The 20,352-nt window shown below is 42.8% G+C and overlaps 1 protein-coding gene across 2 annotated transcripts; it reads right to left on the bottom strand.

Annotated features, from left to right (window-relative positions):
* Positions 1-1,078: 1,078 nt before the first annotated feature.
* Positions 1,079-18,729, bottom strand: cnn3 (Calponin-3). 2 transcript variants are annotated; one of them, NM_001139865.1, is given in 8 exon segments: positions 1,089-2,632; positions 2,917-3,063; positions 3,341-3,457; positions 5,463-5,600; positions 5,741-5,807; positions 6,282-6,403; positions 18,433-18,492; positions 18,627-18,660. In NM_001139865.1, coding segments are annotated over 7 exon segments (1,038 nt in total). In that variant the 5' UTR covers positions 18,490-18,492; positions 18,627-18,660; the 3' UTR covers positions 1,089-2,242.
* Between the last annotated feature and the right edge of the window lie 1,623 nt (positions 18,730-20,352).

Genomic DNA, 20,352 nt, shown 5'->3' with positions numbered 1-20,352 from the left:
AAGAACCACCCCACTGGGCAAAAATGGGTTGAATCAACATTGTTTCCACATCATTTCAAGCCAAAAAATTCAATGTGATGACGTTGAATGAAAGTGGAAAACTAATTGGATTTGAAAGGAGGTCATCAAGCTAAGGGAATTTCGTAATTTTTCTCACCCAACTTTTAACCGAAATCCAATGGCATGGTGATATATCGTTGATTTCACGTAGGATGAAAACTCAACCACATGTAAATCAAAACTAGACGCTGGACCGTGCCAGTGGGATTACACATGACGTCTATTAGGCCGACGTGCCAAAAGTCTGAGTGTTGTGCCACAAGGTTGGACACTCAGCTCGCTCTGAAAGGAGGAGTTGCCAAGGTAACAGTTGTCCCTCTCCCATGTACTCTCCCTAATTGAGTCTTGTATTATGGAGGGTGAATTCCACAAGCATACAAAGAGGGGATTATTCCCCCTGGCCATAGACTCACTTAAGAGGTTGTTGACGGGAAGAGAGAAAAAGGGGGTAGAGGGGGAGGGAGAAAGTGAGGGAGAGAAAAATAAGGGGGTGGGTTGAGGTGAATAAAGAGAAGGGAGGAGAGAGAGAGAGAGAGAAAACTGGGGGCAGGGGGTTTGAGGTTGGATGTTTGACTGTGTGCCACAGTGCTGTTCTATGATGCCTGTTGGTTGCTAGGAAGTCTGTTCTGTTGCTCTCCGGTCAGTTGGAGTCCATGCCAGTCATTCTGCCACAGTGGCTTTTCACAACACACATAAGAGCACAGCCAGGAATTGTCTATTACACTAGTGGTTAAGTCACTGTCTGATGTCCCTGGGTTTAAGGTTGGCAATCTCAGATATACAAAATCATCTCCGAAGGTCAAGTCATTCTGACACTAGCCTGAGTCCCAAAAATCAGTTAGTATGGCATTGCCATCTCCTATGTCATTGTCCTGCCAAAACAGCACAAACAGATAAGGGACCCAGGCTAGTGTCAGTATGACTTGACCTTCGGAGATTATTAGTAATTATGAGGTAAGAGAACACCCAGCAGTGGGTTCTCGGTGGTCTCAGCTTAGATATAACTAGAGACATCCTGTATGGAAGACTTCATGAAACAAAGTTTATTGATACAGAATAACCAAAACAATAGCAGAAATGTCTATATTGGGACAAATGGCAATAAATACAACAGTGGATGGGGTCTACATACAGACGGGGGCATTATGGCACAAGGAATCAATGACATTTGAAGAACATTTAAAAATCCCTAAGAAGTTTGGTCATGTGACAGAAACTAACATTTGAGATGATCTTGTGAGAGAGTCTCAAGATAGGCAGCGAAACTACAAAAACATTGCAGTGCTTTCAAGTCAAACTGGGACATGACGGCCATAAGCATCTTAACTACAACCATCCATCTTTTTCTCCTGCCAACCTTCGCTAAAATATGATTGCTGTATATTCTGAATGGATAGAACATAAGTCTCTTACCAAAACTTGCCACAGAGCAGTAGACTTGTGGTTCAGATTTGAAGGAGGTGAAAGAGAACAGACGATATAGTATATTGAAAACAAAGAGGAAAGGAGGAAGCAGGTAAACATGATGTGTAGTGAATGCCAGTGATGGAATGTTTCTCACAGAACTCCCTAGTTGAGTTCCTGAACCGTGAGAACTACAAAACCCATAAAACATAGAAAGAAATTGCCACATTCTATACATTATTACGATTGGTCGGAAAATATTGACATTCTAACGAGTTTAAAAGGAATGCTAGATTGAAAAGCCAACATTTCCCTTTTTTTGGGGGGGGGGGGGGGTTTAAAAAAACCTAGCAAGGATGGTAAAAGTCTTGCTCTGTTAACAAAATCGCTCCCTCACACTTACTTTACATTACATTACAGTGGCTTTATACCAGAGTAACACATATTTGCATCAGTTTAAACAACTTCATCATAAGTGGTACCACAAAAATTGTATCAAACTATATATAGGCCTACGGTTCTTATGATCCGTCAAGGTACTTGGACATGCAACTCCACTCCGGATTCCGGTAGAAGGCCACTATAAACGTTACATATCCCCAGACACACTGTTACACTTGGAACTACTGCTACACAGGGTGACATTTTGATTACGCAAAAAAGCAATGCAGTCGTCCAAACAAGCGCTACTTTTTTGCGATGCCAAAATGGGGCCCACAGAGGTGAAAATGACAGCCTATTACCCATATAGAGCAATTACACACAAGACACAGTCAGTCTAATAGTTGATGCCCTGGTCCTCGTCATAGTGCCCACTGTACTGCTGTTGGTACCCACCCCTGTACTCTTCCTCGTCGTCATGCTGATACTGGTACTCCACCTGGTAGTCGCTGTCACTAATCTCCGATCCATTGGTGCCTGTTCCCAGGCTCCCGTTGCCGTGGCTACCGGCGTGGTTGCCGAGGGTGACGGGCGAGGTGGGCTCTGTGGGGGAGGCGCAGTACTTGGGGTCGTAGATCTGCCTGCCCAGGCCGTAGCTGCTCATGCCCTTCTGGGACGCCACCTTGTTGGTGCCCATCTGCAGGGAGATGGTGGAGCTGTCTGCGGGCTGTCCCGCCGACTTCTGGTCGTAGATGTCGCGGCGGGTACCTGGGGCCGACATTCCAGCCTGGGGGAGAGGAGGTCAGGTTGGCGGTGGAGCGGTTGGTAGTATGTGTGTGTGTATGTGACCGACAGTGTGTGTGTGTGTGTGTGTGTGAGAGAAGGAGAAAGAAAAAGAGCGTGTGTGAGCGCGTACACCTGACCACAGTAACCTTTAGTTGGTAGAGGTCTCACCCTGTTACAAGATTACTGCTAATTGCTTCCAGGGATTACAGTGGCTAGGAATCCCTTGCAGCAGAAACCATTGAAGCATAAGAAACACAGCATACACATCAAAGACTACATTCTTACCTGGCTGGCGCCCTTGTTGGTTCCCATCTGCAGGCTGATGGTAGTCTGGTCGTAGGGCTTGTCTGTCTGTGACTTTGGGTCATATAAGTGTCTCCTGGTCCCATACGCTGTCATACCAGATTGGCTGGCACATTTATTTGTCCCCATCTACCCAGGACAGAAACACAAACAGCTTTTAGACAAGGCTCCATCCATAGGTCATAATGTCCTCTAATCAAATCTCTTCTATATCTGGCCATTTTTATTGACCACAAATTCATTTCCGAGTATGACTGGGATCCATTATTAGGATAAAAAAAAAATTAAAAAGTGGAAAAATACAAACATCTCTACTGCTATAATATCATTATTTAGTGAAAAAACAGATGAGATCCATTTAAAGCATTATCTCTGTTGTCATTGCTATTGTGTGTGCACGACTCACCTGCAGTCCAATGACACATTGTCCAGCCTTCATTTTGTCCTCGTCGAAATGGCGCGTCCTCTTGTCTGCGAACTTCACACCGATGTCACAGTTGGAGTTTGAGCCTTTGGTTTTCGCCTGTTGCATGGTATGAGACAAAGGAACAAAAGTCAGTGTCGCTTTCAGTTTTACATGACCATGTTTCTACTCACTATTTCCAACTGTACTGTGAGCCTACATAGTGCTGCATGGGTATCTCAACCAAATAACATTATATGTCACATGCGCCGAATACAACAGGTGTAGACCTTACCATGAAATGCTTACTTACAAGCCCAACCAATTCGTAACCAACATATCGCCCTAACAGATCCACAGATAATGCAATCTCTATTGCACTCCACACTGCCCTTTCCCACCTGGACAAAAGGAACACCTATGTGAGAATGCTATTTATTGACTACAGCTCAGCGTTCAACACCATAGTGCCCTCAAAGCTCATCAATAAGCTAAGGACCCTGGGACTAAACATCTCCCTCTGATATGGATCCTGGACTTCCTGACGGGCTGCCCCCAGGTGGTAAGGGTAGGTAACAACACATCCGCCACACTGATCCTCAATACAGGGGCCCCTCAGGGGTGTGTGGTCAGTCCCCTCCTGTACTCCCTGTTCACTCATGACTGCACGGCCAGGCACGACTCCAACACCATCATTAAGTTTGCCGATGACACAACAGTGGTAGGCCTGATCACCGACAACGATGAGACAGCCTATAAGGAGGAGGTCAGAGACCTGGCCATGTGGTGCCAGGACAGACAACAACCTCTCCCTTAACGTGATCAAGACAAAGGAGATGATTGTGGACTACAGGAAAAAGAGGACCGAGCACACCCCCATTATCATCGACGTGGCTGCAGTGGAGCAGGTTGAGAGCTTCAAGTTCCTTGGTGTCCACATCACCAACAAACTCTCATGGTCCAAACATACCAAGACAGTCATGAAGAGGGCACATTCAAAACCTATTCCTCCTCAAGAGACTGAAAAGATTTGGCATGGGTCCTCAGATCCTCAAAAGGTTCTGCACGGCAAGCGGTACCGGAGCACCAAATCTAGGTCCAAGAGGCTTCTAAACAGCTTCTACCCCCAAGCCATAAGACTCCAGAACATCTAATCAAATGGCTTCCCAGACTATTTGCACCCCCCCCCCCCTTTTACACCGCTGCTACTCTCTGTTGTTATCATCCATGCATTGTCACTTTAATAACTCTACCTACATGTACATATTACCTCAACTAACCGGTGCCCCCACACATTGACTCTGTACCAGTACCCCGCCGGTGTATAGTCTCGTTATTGTTATTTTACTGCTGCACTTTAATACCTTGTTACCTTTATTTCTTATTCTTGCTCGTATTTTTTTTAAACTGCATTGTTGGTTAGGGGTTCGTAAGTAAGCATTTCACTAAGGTGAAATGCTTACACAATGTCCACAGCCTTTAAATGTTATTCTATTTTTCTGTCTTATTGGATCATGTTGTCAGGCATGGTTTGTCTGACAGATGTTATTTCTATGTAAAATATTCTGTAACAAGTGTTGTTTTGTGCTCAATGGTGGATCTATTCATAATTAGTTAAGAGATCTCTTACCTGTTGTATTCGGCACGTGACTAATAATTATTATTATAATTTTTTTTTAAGTAAGAAAATATATGCAAAAAAAATGTAAAATAATAAAGTTAAAAAAGTAACACTAAATAAAAACAATGAGGCTACAGTATATACAAGGGGTACCGAGTCAATGTGCAGAGGTACAGGTTAGTCAAGCAATATGTACATGTAGGTCGGGGTAAAGTGACCTTGCATAGATAATAAACAGTGAGTAGCAGCAGCGTAAAAAAGGGGTCATGGCAAATAGTCCGGGTAGCCATTTGAGCATTTCAATAAAAAAATGTAAAAACCCTAGTGTTTGTCCGATCCAGAGTTTCAGCACCAATAAAAACAATGTTTTCCTCTTTTTCCGTCTCTTGATCAATCGTAATCCACTCCTATGACACACTCTTTCTGTGTGTTTGGTACTGGGTAATAACGACGTCAGGAACAACTCAGGCTTCTACACTCACCCCGGTCTAACTGAGAACCTACCATACCAGCCAGGGACAGCAGTGTGCTCTGGACCTGGGTCATGTTCCCATTCTCAAACAGGTCATTGGCTTCAAAGATGTCATTGGGACAAAGGCCAAACTTCAGAATGGCTCGGATGAAATTCCCCAGATTTTCCAGCTAGAATAGAACAAAGGAAAATCAGACTCCGGTTCATTCTAGTTATTTAGTCTCGTATAATTAAAAGCATATTTCTCTGACATACTGTAGCAGCTTTACATTATACATCAACATCTGAAATTGTATTTTGTCTCACGTACCTTGTGCCAGTTGAGTTTGGAGTGGTTGATTTTCTTAACAGAACCAGGCTGCAGTTTGTTAATCAGCCTGAAGCAGAAGAAAACAACTTGATATGACCATAAACAAAATTGTCAACTAGAGCAACGGAAAATAACAATACACAATTCCTGGTGGTAGTGAAAAGAATGATGGAGCGATTAAGACCACAGCTAATCCTCTTTAGGCCTTTTCAAAACCTGATCACTGTTATGGCAACAGTATAACATCCTGTATTAAGTCTACTTGAGTGATCATCTATCGAGGAACGTGACTAAGTATTCCCCTACATCCTCATAGCTGACTGAGCTAAAGACCGGTGAAGTCTAAATGGTTCAGTAACCTGAACAGGGAAAAACATCCTTCACATGTTGGGGGGGATAATACAAACGAAGACTACTGATTGGAAGAATGGTACCATATGCACAAATACCAATGTGTAAAATACCTAAAACGGCAGCATACAAACCCTGTTGGTGAGTGGGTAAATCTAAACACTTTTTTTTGTATAGACAGAAAACGTACTCGCAGAGGATGACTCCGTCCTTGAGGCCCTTCTGGAAGTTCTCTCCAATGGGCATGCCCGTCACCTCCTCGATCCAGAACCGAAGCTCCTCCTCCTTCTGCAGGTCGTACTTACCTGCGATCTGAGAAGACAAAATACTGTTCACTCCACCCACTCTTCATTCAACAGTTGTTCAAAATCAAACCCTGACCCCCTAGACACTTGTCGGGATCTGACTTGTTTAAATAGGTAGGCTATTAAACATCGATACCACTTAGCTTAGAAAAGGGCAAGGTTGAGCAATTACCATAAACATCCGATCCTGCAAGCAAACACAATCCTAACACTAACCAACCGAGCCACACACTTAAGGTATCTTGTAATGTGAAACAATTATAACCACAATGCAAGCCTAAACCCAGACTACTTCGCATCGCAAACTCAGTAACCTCTTTGTATATTTATGTATGTGTTGGCCACAAGGAGTGAGAGACAGAGGGAAAGTTATAATAGCCAGGCAGAGGCAGTTTGCTGTTATGAGATTCAAACCGTGTTTATGTTCAGTGCAATGCCGCGACAGATTGCTTAGTAAGCAGAGAGCAGCACGCCCACTCAATAGTTAGAACTCATGGTCATTGGGCCCAGCCGCTCCACTCCCTGGGAAAGATAGTCTGTTAAAGGGTAGGCTTGCACAATAATTCAGAGGGCTTTTAGCACAATCTACTGTAAATACAGAACATCTGAGGAAGCGATACACAATAAAACATTGAGAAAAATCTGGTATCCATTCACGTATTTCGTGAAGCCACTGGAGGTGGCACTTCCAGTCCTCACAGCAGAAGGCCAAAAAGCTTTTCAAGTGAAGCCGTCACACAATTGTCCTAAAAAAAGGTGGTGCCGCAAGGTCAGCTTTTCGGGAAAAACACTCTCTCCTCACCCACGTCTCGGCTGTGTGTTTTCCCGAGGCCCGCTGCTAGGAGAGGTAAGACACAGGAAATTACATGGATCGCTGCCCCGCGCCTGAACCCTGGCTTCAGGGGGATTGCTCCACAGGTCCCTAAGACCAGACTGACACTGTTTCTTTACCCAATAGCTTGATTGAAGGAGAGATAGAAGGGGAAGGAGAGAGACAAACAAAGAGACACACACACACACACACACACAGAAAGTGAAAATATCACAGCGACAACTTTATCTGGCGTAGCAGATGGAGAGATATTGCGGTCATTCATCTTAAATAGCTTTCATTGGCTGCTTGTTTGAAGCCCAGGGCTTCCAACTGTGATATACATTTCTTGCTGCTTTCGCTAATAACTCAGCAGAAAGCACTCAGGGGCTGCATGTACATGTATCAACCATCTCAGAGTTGAAGTGCTGATCTAGGATCAGGACCCCATGTATTCATTATTATCTAAAAGGCTAAACTGAACCTAGATCAGAACTCCTACTCTGAGACGTTTAATGCATATGGTCCCCCCTGGCCATAATATTATTCATCATGATCTAAATGACAAAACTGATCCTGGATCAGCACTCCTCCTTGGAGACGGCTCCAGGGCTAATTACATGACTAAGGGGAAACTACGTGACAGCATGGCCAAAACATTTTATTTATTTATCTCAGATTGTTCTGGCAATTCTCACATAAAAACTTCACTGGGAGGAAGGATGTTTAACATGCTTTATACATTTGTATCACAAACCATTTGAGGAAATCATGACGAAAGCGGCCATTTTAGGCCCTTTTAAACCTATACGACATGTGCACCTATAGTGTGCTCTTAAATATGAAGTACATCTATATTCTGAAATACAAAGTCTTCACATTTACATCTCAAAAAGTACCTTTTTGATTTTGCCATTTTGTTTGGAACAATATACTCTTCAAACATAACATTTCCAGAGTGGGCTCTCCGCTACTTCTGAAGAAATTATCAGTTTTATATACACTACCGTTCAAAAAGTTTGGGGTCACTTAGAAATGTTCTTGTTTTCCATGAAAACATACATGAACTGAGTTGCAAAATGAATAGGAAATATAGTCAAGACGTTGACAAGGTTATAAACTCTGCGTTTATTTTCAGCAAACTTAACATGTGTAAATATTTGTATGAACATAAGATTCAACAACTGAGAAATAAACTGAACAAGTTCCACAGACATGTGACTAACAGAAATTGAATAATGTGTCCCTGAACAAAGGGGGGGGGGGGGGCAAAATCAAAAGTAACAGTATCTGCAGTGCTTCTCCTCCTCATGTACTGCACCAGATTTGCCAGTTCTTTCTGTGAGACGTTACCCCACTCTTCCACCAAGGCACCTGCAAGTTCCCGGACATTTCTGGGGGGGAAATGGCCCTAGTCCTCACCCCCCGATCCAACAGGTCCTTGACGTGCCCAATAGGATTGAGATCTGGGCTCTTCGCAGGCCATGGCAGAACACTGACATTCTTGTCCTGCAGGAAATCACGCACAGAACGAGCAGTATGGCTGGCGGGATTGTCATGCTGGAGGGTCATGTCAGGATGAGCCTGCAGGAAGTGTGGAGGATGTCTTCCTTTAACACACAGCGTTGAGATTGCCTGCAATGACAACAAGCTCAGTCCGATGATGCTGTGACACACCGCCCCAGACCATGACAGCCCTCCACCTCCAAATCGATCCTGCTCCAGAGTAAAAACCTTGGTGTAATGCTCAATCGTTCGACGATAAACGCGAATCTGACAATCACCCCTGGTGAGACAAAACAGCGACTCGTCAGTGAAGAGCACTTTTTGCCAGTCCTGTCCAGCAACGGTGGGTTTGTGCCCATAGGCGACGTTGTTGCCGGTGATGTCTGGTGAGGACCTGCCTTACAAAAAGGCCTACATGCCCTCAGTCCAGCCTCCCTCAGCCTATTGTGGACAGTCTGAGCACTGATGGAGGGATAGTGCGTTCCTGGTGTAACTCGAGCAGTTCTTGTTGTCATCCTGTACCTGTCCCGCAGGTGTGATGTTCGGATGTACCGATCCTGTGCAGGTGTTGTTACATGTGGTCTGCCACTGCGAGGACAATCAGCTGTCCGTCCTGTCTCCTTGTAGCGCTGTCTTAGGCGTCTCACAGTACGGACATTGCAATTTATTGCCCTGGCCACATCTGCAGTCCTCATGCCTCCTTGCAGCATGCCTAAGGCATGTTCACGCAGATGAGCAGGGACCCTGGGCATCTTTCTTTTGGTGTTTCTCAGTCAGTTGAAAGGCCTCTTTAGTGTCCTAAGTGTTCATTGAACAAGCATGGGAAACAGTGTTTAAACCCTTTACAATGAAGATCATTGAAGTTATTTGGATTTTTCCAAATTATCTTTGAAAAAGACAGCATCCTGAAAAAGGGACGTTTCTTTTTTTGCTGAGTTTAAATAATGATTAATTGAAATAATTTGCTTTCGTTAAAGAATCCTCCATTTGCAGCAATTACAGCCTTGCAGACCTTTGGCATTCTAGTTGTCAATTTGTTGAGGTTATCTGAAGAGATTTCACCCCATGCTTCCTGAAGCACTTCCCACAAATTGGATTGGCTTGATAGGCACTTCTTACATACAATACGTTCAAGCTGCACCCACAACAGCTCAATAGGGTTGAGATCCGGTGACTATAAATGGAGTGGCCAGCACAGACAGAATACCAGCTGACTGCTTCTTCCCTAAATAGTTCTTGCATAGTTTGGAGCTGTGCTTTGGGTCATTGTCCTGTTGTAGGAGGAAATCGGCTCTAATTAAGCGCCGTCCACAGGGTATGGCATGACGTTGCAAAATGGAGTGATAGACTTCCTTCTTCAAGATCCCTTTTACCCTGTACAAATGTCCTTCTTTACCGCCACCAAAGCACCCCCAGACCATCATATTGCCTCCACCATGCTTGACAGATGACGTCAAGCACTCCTCCAGCATCTTTAATTTTTCTGCTTCTCAAGAATGTTCTTCTTTGTGATCCCAACACCCCAAACTTAAATTAGTCTGTCCATAACACTTTTTTTCCAATCTTCTTCTGTCCAGTGTCTGTTCTTTTGCCCATCTTAATATTTTCTTTTTATTGGCTTTTTCTTTGCAACTCTGCCTAGAAGGCCAGCATCCCGGGGTCACCTCTTCACTGTTGACGTGGAGACTGGTGTTTTGCGGGTACTATTTAATGAAGCTGCCAGTTGAGGACTTGTAAGACGTCTGTTTCTCAAACTAGACACTAATGTACTTGTCCTCTTGCTCAGTTGTGCACCAGGGCCTCCCACTCCTCTTTCTATTCTGGTTAGAGCCAGTTTGCGCTGTTCTGTGACGGGAGTAGTACACAGCGTTGTACAAGATCTCCAGTTTCTTGGCAATTTCTCGCATGGAATAGCCTTCATTTCTCAGAACAAGAATAGACTGACGAGTTTCAGAAGAAAGGTATTTGTTTCTGGCCATTTTGAGCCTGTAATCGAACCCACAAAATGCTGATGCTCCAGATACTCAACTAGCCTAAAGATGGACCATTTTATTGCTATATATATTGACCTTAGTAGGGAATCAACTAAATGTATAGAAAATGTATTATATTTGCCCAAGTTTATCATAAGACATGAACAGAATGCATCAGTGATTTATATTTCCTGCAACTTTTGTGATGGTAATGAAAACTGGCTTCTGGTAGATGGAAAGGCTTGCCCAAAAACCATCTCAATTAAAATGTTAACTACAAAGTAGCCTACACTTACCTGGCAGAATGATATCATGATTATTTTCATCAAGTGGGTATTTGTTTCAAACTCCACCATCACGTGTGCTACAAAAACACCGCTAAACAGCCTCTTGCTAGGTGTGCAATTGAATTAAAGGGTAACTACACACAAACTTTTACATTTCTTAGATTTTCCCAGACCTCAAAAGTAGTCCACTGATGTGGTTTAAGCATTGTTGTGGACTTAGAAAAACAACACAATTGGATGTTCTATGAAAAACTAAGGGGGGGGGAAATGGGAAAAGTAATACATAATTTAAATAACAAACATCGCTGTGGCAATTCATATTTTGCAGTAAATAAGACTAATTTAAAGAGAAGACAGGTTAATGTTTAAAAAAAGGTATAATGTTATCTTACTTAGAAAACAGTCCTGATCATATATTATTTATTTATATATATTAACCTTTATTTAACTAGGAAAGCCAGTTAAGAACAAATTATTATTTACAATGACAACCAACACCGGCCAAACCCTAACCCGGATGACGCTGGGCCAATTGTGCGCTGCCCTATGGTACTCCCAATCACGGCCGGTTGTGAGACAGCCTGGAATCGAACCAGGGTCTGTAGTGACACCTGTAGCACTGAGATGCAGTGCCTGACACCGCTGCGCTGCACCTAGACAATATCCAAAACAACAATAAACTGAATTCATATTTTCTTAGTAATTAAAAATTGTAAAGTCATGCCTTTTTACACAAAACCACAACCATTTTTCCAATCTGTGAGGTAAACTCTAAAGTATTCAATCATTTCAGATGGAATCAAGGTATTAGGATGTACCAGAGGCCGCCAAAATAGAGCTCTTTCGGACAAAAATGTTGAACCCTGGGGGTGCCTGGCTGGCTACTTTTTCAATTTGGCTGGCTAGTCTATGTACTTGTGGAAAACACTGCTCTAAAAGATCAGTCTGGCAAGCAAGGACAGATCTGACTGCCTCATATGGGGAAACCAGAGTTTCAGACTGTACGGTATAGTCATTGTATCTGGATATCAAGGAGAAAATCTGACCCACAAGATTCTTATTCACTGAAGATTTCATAAACAGAGATTGTGAGCTATGGGCTATTGCTATGCAATATCTTCAACAGTGAAGAGGCGACTCTGGGATGCTGCCCTTCTAGGCAGATTCCAAAGAAAAAGCCATATCTCAGACTGGCCAATAAAAAGAAAAGTTTAAGATGGGCAAAAAAAACACAGACATTGGACAGAGGAACTCTGCCTAGGCCAGCATCCCGGAGTCGTCTCTTCACCGTTTACGCTGAGACTGGTGTTTTGCGGGTACTATTTAATGAAGCTGCCAGTTGAGGACTTGTGAGGCGTCTGTTTCTTAAACTAGACACTAATGTACTTGTCCTCTTGCTCAGTTGTGCACTGTGGCCTCCCACTCGTCTTTCTATTCTGGTTAGAGCCAGTTTGCGCTGTTCTGTGAAGGGAGTAGTACACAGCGTTCCAGATCTTCAGTTCCTTGGCAATTTCTCGCATGGAATAGCCTTCATTTCTCAGAACAAGAATAGACTGGCGAGTTTCAGAAGAAAGTTTTTTTTTTTTTTTTGCCTGAACCCACAAATGCTGATGCTCCAGATACTCAACTAGTCTAAAGAAGGCCAGTTTTATTGCTTCTTTAATTAGCACAACATTTTTCAGCTGTACTAACATAATTGCAAAAGGGCTTTCTAATGATAAATTAGCCTTTTAAAATGATAAACTTGGATGAGCTAACACAACGTGCCATTGGAACACAAAAGTGATGGTTGCTGATAATGGGCCTTGTGTACGCTGATGTGGATACTCCATAAAAAAAAAAAAAAAAGCTACAATAGTCATTTACAACATTAACAATGTCTACACTGTATTTCTGATCAATCCGATGTTATTTTAATGGACACTTTTTAGCTTTTCTTTCAAAAACAAGGACATTTCCAAGTGACCCCAAACTTTTGAACGGTAGTGTACATATTACCTCAATTACCTTGACTAACCCGTACCCCGGCACATTGACTCGATACCCTTGTATATAGCCTTGTTTTTTTTCTCCTTTCGTTTATTTGCACATTTTTCAGACAAAAAAATATATATTAAAAAAATATTTTAAAAAATAAAATAAAATAAAAATAAAAACTCTGCACTGTTGGTTAAGTAAGCATTTCACAGTAAGGTTTACACCGGTTGTATTCGGTGCCTGTGACAAATTAAATTTGATTTGAATCAGTCTGTTTTATTCTAGCACTGCTGCTTGTCAGACTGAAGATGCCACAATGTCAGAACAGAGCCTCTTCAAGTTTTGTCTGTCTGTGTTTATCAGGGAAGTGCAGAGGTAGAGATTCAAGAGAGATCCCACATCTGTAATTTATTAAACCCCCAGTCTGCGCTTGGGTTACACACCCACAAGGTTATCAATCCCCACACAATGCCTGCAGCTCTCTCTGCCTATGGTGAAAACAAGCAAACAAGAGGTTTTCCAAAGCTTCAGAGCCATCTGTGATAGGCCTAATCCTCCACACACAGACTAACCTCTGCTGAAAGCAGTCATCAGTAGTCCTCCCTCAGCAAGAGAGGACTCAAACCCCACCAACCTCTCCCTTCACACAAAACACCACTTTTATCGTGTCTAACAGTTCATCACCTGCCCACATGTCAAATGAGAAATCTGTCAAGATTAAAAAGAACAACTCTCATTATCGCTCAAAAGGCTCTGTGTAGGAAAGATGGCAGCCCTTCCTACAATGACCAGCAGTCTTCAAAAAGGGCAAAGAGTCTTTAATGGGATTAAATAGAGGGGGAAAGTTGATGTGATGTCCCAGAAATGCATTCATTTGACTCCTGTCCCACACTGGGAGGGTCAGAGGTCAATGTGAGAGGTAGATCATGGAAAAAAAGTTTGCTCGCAACCTTGTGTCACACCAAACAAGCTACATTAGGCTAGCCGTTGCCATGAGACCCAGAAGACACAAGTCCCACACAGCGAGTCCCTTTAAAAACGTCCCATGGAGAGCTGAGAGGGGAGCGTGAACAGTCCCCGTTCGAGTCTAGAAATCGCTCCTCATGGCCAAACAATAGCTTCAGTGTTCTTGATAGAGCAGAACTAGCTTGGCATTCATAGAAGAAAGAGGGGGAGAAACACAGGACTAGCCAAAAAGACCTTGATTCATCTTTCTCTTTCTTAGACATGCAGAGAAAGAAACCCCCTCTTCTTATACTACCACTGCTGCCCACGCAACTGGAAGTATTTTCTGATGAGTGTGGGGAATGGAGAGAACATCTGGACTGAAAAAAGAATGAGAGCGTTGTATTGTAAATGGGCCGCTCCTTCAGGATACGACATTACGGTGCTGCGAAAGTTAGCCTACGTTTGTGCGAAAATAACAGGCTTTACCCTCCAAAACCTTGAAATGTATGCTCCTACAAAACCCCAAACCTGTTTAAATATTGGTTATCCATTTATTGTAGAGGAAATGGCATTGAATAGAGCCTTGACAAGAGACAGCTGGTGGTATGTTAATAAATTATTAACCTTACGTGCCTCTGGGAAATGTTCAATGGAGTGGAATGATGCAGCGATTTTTTTCTGTGATGAGTGTGAGGTGAGGTAGAAACAATTACACCATCTGTTTATGGTGCCCTAGGCCCATTGTCATAGTGCTGTTTGCTGACATACATTAAGAACGTGTTAACAGAGACACAAGTAAAGCTGGAAGGCGGCCATTTTCCACATTGTGTGGACATTTTTCCCCATTTCCAATTCAAATCTGGCTCTATCCATCCTCACCTGTGAGCCATGACTCAAAATGTCACTGTTATCCTTAGGACACCTCCTCCTGACCTGATAATATAAAAATAACCAAAAAGGAAACCAAAAAGGAAACAACTCCCGATATGTCAAAAACAGAAAGTGCTGCTGCTCCATCCTGTGTTCTTCCTGGGTTTGAAGGGTAATTATAGTGAGTGTTTACTTAACAGCACTCAGGAAGACTCCTTCCTGTTCTCCTTGAGATGTCAGCGTGGGGTTTAAAAGGCCACTCTGGGACGTCCTCAACGGATGGAGGATGGCCAAGTTAGCACTTTAGAGGAGTGTCAACAAAATCATCACATTCCCTCCCAACAGCCATGTGTTGTGGTGGTAGAACTAATTCAATTACACACACATGCACACACTGGCCCCAGTTTGCTGAAATATATGAACATATTTTGCATTTACATTCTATTATGCAAAACAGAACAAGTGGTGAGTATTCCTGAGAGTTAAATGCAAATATTTCTGGACTGATACACTTGAGCGTAATCTATTCAGTCCTCTTTCAAACAACTAACTGCCAAGCCAACACCACAAACATGTCTTTGTTCTGTGTGGCTGGACATGGGTTAACCCTAAATAATGTAGTCAGGGGAGCTATTTTAAGTCCTATGGATGAGGTGCACATGATGTTCACCACAGCCTTATCTCTTGTGCACAGGAGCGAAAAGTAGCTGTGGACACGTAAGCTGCAGATACGATACAAGGGCGGTGTGTAAACGTTGTCTGATTACTGAAGAGGTCTGCCAGAGTCATGGGAAAAGTTATGGGAAAGGTGGCTTGAATTCATCCTTATTGCAAATGATGCAAGTGGTGTCCTCTTAGTGGGATTAACCAGTATGCGTTGAAAGTTGATGAGAAAGAATGTGCATGGTTTCACGTTGGGGTATTCATGACATGAACAAGTTTGTACTGGTATAGCCCACTTCTGTGTCTCCACTGTAGGGGTGAAGGTTACGAGGTATATGTAACATTAGATGAGTAGGTGTCATGTCCATGTCCCAACACTTTCAGCCTGGTTTTCATAGTTAAAAATGGGTATTTTCTCTTGCTAGCGCTTCCTAGCGGACAGGAGGTTTAAGTGTCCTGTCCTCGAGCCAGCACAGATGGTTAGACCATCACAGCACCACTTCATTAGTCCTTACTGTTAAGGGTTATGGCAAAAATAGGCAAGCCTTACAGCTGTCTTACAGATGTTACAGCTTACAAAGTCCTCCAAGTATCTGTACTACTAAAGAAAAAGCTATAACCACAACAGTTTCAGCCCTGTATCAGATTCATAACGTTTTGGACGGTATCAGATAACACAACGCAGGAAGCCAGAACTTGAGGTATGACTGAAGACCAGGGAGAGGGTATTTTACAAAGTAGGCCAATTCACTTTAATTACTTTTGCATTTACTGGACAAAGCAACTTCCTTTGCACTGTAGCACTCCATTGTACTCCCGAGTGCATTGTAAGTATTAATAAATAGCACATACAAGCATTTCCCCATCTCTGTAAGTAAAATAAACATAGGACGGGGTCAATACCATTTCAAGAAAGTCAATAATTACATTTCCTGAATCCACTGAGTTGAAAAGGAATCGGCCACAATCACCTAAGCCTGCTACACCAGCACAATGTCCTACAATGTTGCCGTCTGGCATACAGCCATACTTGTGAAGATGTTGCGTGGCGGTTTTTTAACAATCAAAGGCCGTGTAAGGTGATGTTGACAAACTGGTGACAGCCAGTTACACACACCAAAGCTCCCACTGTGGTCTTGACATGGTGGGAGCCTCCCATTGTGATCAGCTGTTTACTTCCTGGAACACATCTGGGTGCCAGCCTGCCAGGAGTTACCATAAGAACCATGACCAGGAACCCATGTGGAGGGCTCTACTACAGCTTTAACGCTACTATTACGGACAGCTTCCAGGACTCAGATGTAGCATATTCCAGGACTAAAAAGCACTTTCAATGGAGAATATCCATTGAGCATGCTTAAGTCCAGGAGTAAGCATAATCTGGGTCTGGGAAACTAGTCCAAAGAGGCCCAAAGGATTTGCCTAAAAGTGCCGTATGCAGATCTTCACTAGAAAGGAATATTAAAATGGTATAAGTTGGCTACGAGGTTTTTGTACTCCGCTTGACAGTTCAGAGACATTCATGGCACATCCTATGGAACACAATCTCGCTTTTCTTTTCCACAAGCCGTCGCAGCAGACCACTGAAGGGCTGGCATATCTCTGTCAGACTTCTAATAAAGCGTATCTTCTGGCAGACCACATGGAAAATGTCTCCGCTCACACTGGAAGGAGGCGGGGATCGGGATGGAACCATTGCTTCGCATGGATGGAATGACCCACTTTGGACTCCATTTAGAAAGGGAGTGAAAGGACAAAAACCCACTGGAGAGGAGCTGTGGATATCGGCATAAAAAGACTTGTAAATATGATGATAGCAGTTTTTTCAGACTATGTGGCTTGACCGGGAAAACTCTGGGCCCTAGATATACCGTAGCTATAACCAGGTCAAGTTAGGTGATCAGGAAAAACTCCTGGCCCTAGTGAAGGGGGGGGGGGGGGGATCCACCTCTTTAGTTATTGTGTGGGACATACTGTACGTGTGGATCATAGACCTCTGGGCCATCTGGGATTCTCCCCAGGAGCAATGTGCTCAATTGAGCAGAAGCCAACAAAAAAAAAAAACCCACAGAGGATTTGGCAAGGGGCCCAGCCCATCATTCATCTATTCAACAGCTAAAAAGATCCATATTTAATTTTCATGCAATATTGCTGAACGGTAGATAGAAAGACATATAGGGGACCCTTTAAAACATTAGTAGAAAATTGATTTCACATGAGTCTGACAATGAAGGCGACACTGCAGTTTTACACTGTGTATAAAATTCAATAAAACTACAGTGAGGTCAGACAAGGAGAAAGCATTGTTGAGGGGGATGTTGTCTAGTACTGCAGACTTCACTCAGCAGTATAGGGACCCTTACACAACCCATATAGGGCTCCACCCACTATGTTGGAGCAACAATGAGTTGTTAGCCTTGCCAATCATTCATGACGCTTTCATCCTTTCCTGTAGCAAAAAAGATCATAAGGGAATATTGTACACCATGTATAAAATGTTTTCATCCAGCATCACTGTGGCCCAAAAAAGTTGCACTTGTGAAAGGTCTGGGAAAAGTGGACCAAGAATGGCAATACTTGACATACAGCCTATTTTTTTTCTTCTCCAACGCAGTGTTCTTGCTGAGAAAATTACATAAGTATGTTAAAGACATTAAATCACAGGCAATTCGCTTTTTATGTGTGGGGGTGGGGGAGTGTTCTGCACCCTGTAACCTGATAGACTATCCCTTTTGGGCCAAATTGGGCAACAAGACAAAGGGCACAATGATTAAGAAATTGAGCATAATTCATACTGAATAACGTGGCCATTTGCCAGCACACACTTTCCACAATTAGAACAAAAGTTTCGTATCGAGAGGAAATAAATGCACCGACTTGATGCGAAGCAATTTCACGGGGATCTATTTCATGTAAATAATATTTTTTTTCTCCCAAACACCTCTCATTTAATCACTTTGATAGGTAAAATGGTATAATCATAATATTCACGCACGCTTACCTTGCTTCTCAATTCTGCAGTCAAACCGTACACTGGACCCTTGTTGAATTGAGTCATTTTCTTTGTTTTGCAAATGTAAAACAGTGTCAATGATTTGCACAAAAAAAGTTGCGCCTTCTTCCACGTTTCCTCTGTTACAAAGTAGCAAGTTCCGTATAAGAGTTACAACTATGAAAATAAATCCGTAAACCTACTTAATAGCCTGATTCATCCGCGAGCAGATGGAAAGTGAACGGATTTGACCTTGCACAGAAGGTTCTGGTTCGCAGTAGATAGCTTGTCTTTCGACCAAAAAAAAAGTGTGCAGTGCGAGAGACCTGCGGTAAGCCAATCAGAAGCCTTGATTTGCTCTGCACTCGCTCATGGATCGCAAGGAAGATTAAGAAATAAGGATGTTAAAACACACGTTATTCACAATAACAGATTCACAATTTGGGTTGTCAAGTATCCCCTGATTAGGCTATATGACATTCCTACCATTCGAACCTTTTTCCATAAAATATCAATAGAATATAAAGTGAATTACAAATAATTTATGAAGATATCTAATTGCATTATAGTAGGCTATCATGCAGCATATGCCTCTCTTCCAAGAGTCCTCCACAACAGGATGGTTTAGGGTAGTAATGCAAGAGTGACATAAATACTGCCTCCTTCCACAATGCATTGAGAAATGACAAGTTTACACTAGACTGAGATCAGCTCTACAAAACAGCCTTAAACTTAAGCTGGCCGAATGCAAACAAATCATTCCCTCCCTGCATCCCCCCCCCTCCCTCCATGTGTTTCCTGTCCCCTGAGCAGTGCCATCAAGGGACTCCAAGTGTCCATAAACAGGAAGACTGTCCACAATGGAAACTTGCTGCCAGAACAGCTCATCCTGAAAATAACACAAACAGGGCTACCCTCTGAAGAACTCCCCATGCTATTCCCACCGTGAGGGCCTAGCTGGGTCTCAGTCTCTGCCGTTTCCTCTGAAACACTCAGGGTGGTCTAGGCCTAGTCTACTAGTCTGTCTCCACTCCTGAAATAGTTCTGGGTTAAATGTCTGTGGAAAAGTCATTTCAAAAGTTGAGCAAAAATACAACACATTTTTTTTCTCAGGATGACAGTCATACTATTACTGTGTATGCCTCATAGAAAGAGTCAAGTGCATGCTATTAATACTGTTTGATTGAGTGTAGGCTGTCTATGTCAAACATTTTCATTCTGTACATGAAACATTCATGCGTATGATTCTGGTGTTTTGGATGTTACTTAGGTGATGAGAAAAAAAGTAAGGTAGGGAATTGGTATTCACCTAGGTAGGTAACAGTTGCCACAAAAAAGAAAAACAAACTGTGAATGGAAATTCAATGACCTTTTCCAATTTGCACAAGCAGTGGCTATACAGACTCCGCTGATCTGATTCAGCTCTTGTTCCAGTTTAACCTGATGCGTCATTATTACTATGCATCATTTCTTATTCACCAACAACTAATGAATGCCAACTGCGCAATTACTGTAGGTAGTGTACTACTTACTGCATGCTTGATCCACAGTTCACTGAAGCAATGACTGTTAGACATTCAGATTTTGCTTACGAAGGGAGATAGCTAAGACTTTCAGTTTACTGAAAAATACTGTAGAAGGTAAGACAATTGCGTAGTGCAGAAGACATTTCTCATGGAAACTGGCAGTGGGCTTATTTCAGCACACTGCAATGCCAAGACATTTACTGTTAAGTCCATCAGTCATTTTTTTCTCTCTCTACATCAGGTCCTGCCGGGAAATAGGATACATGGCATGGAACTGTATTCCTGAGTGTTAAAAATGAGCAGAAACAGATATGTCTGTTTTCATGTTTTGTGTGTGTGCGCGTGTGCGCGTGTTTGTGAGCCTATAGTGCTCAAACAAAAAAATTAGTAGAGCAGAGTACTG

Source organism: Salmo salar, chromosome 14, assembly GCF_965601325.2.
Source record: "Salmo salar chromosome 14, fSalSal1, whole genome shotgun sequence".
NCBI lineage: Eukaryota > Metazoa > Chordata > Actinopteri > Salmoniformes > Salmonidae > Salmo > Salmo salar.
This window is presented reverse-complemented; position numbering and strand designations above follow the sequence as displayed.

Excerpts from the sequence above, each read along its gene's own strand:
- cnn3 (XM_082960641.1), bottom strand. The coding sequence starts at position 18,489 with ATGACTCAATTCAACAAGGGTCCAGTGTACGGTTTGACTGCAGAATTG. Across the intron at positions 5,601-5,740 it reads CCAAACTCAACTGGCACAAG|CTGGAAAATCTGGGGAATTT; the intron begins GTACGTGAGACA and ends GTTCTATTCTAG. Across the intron at positions 3,458-5,462 it reads TGCTGTCCCTGGCTGGTATG|GCGAAAACCAAAGGCTCAAA; the intron begins GTAGGTTCTCAG and ends ACCATGCAACAG.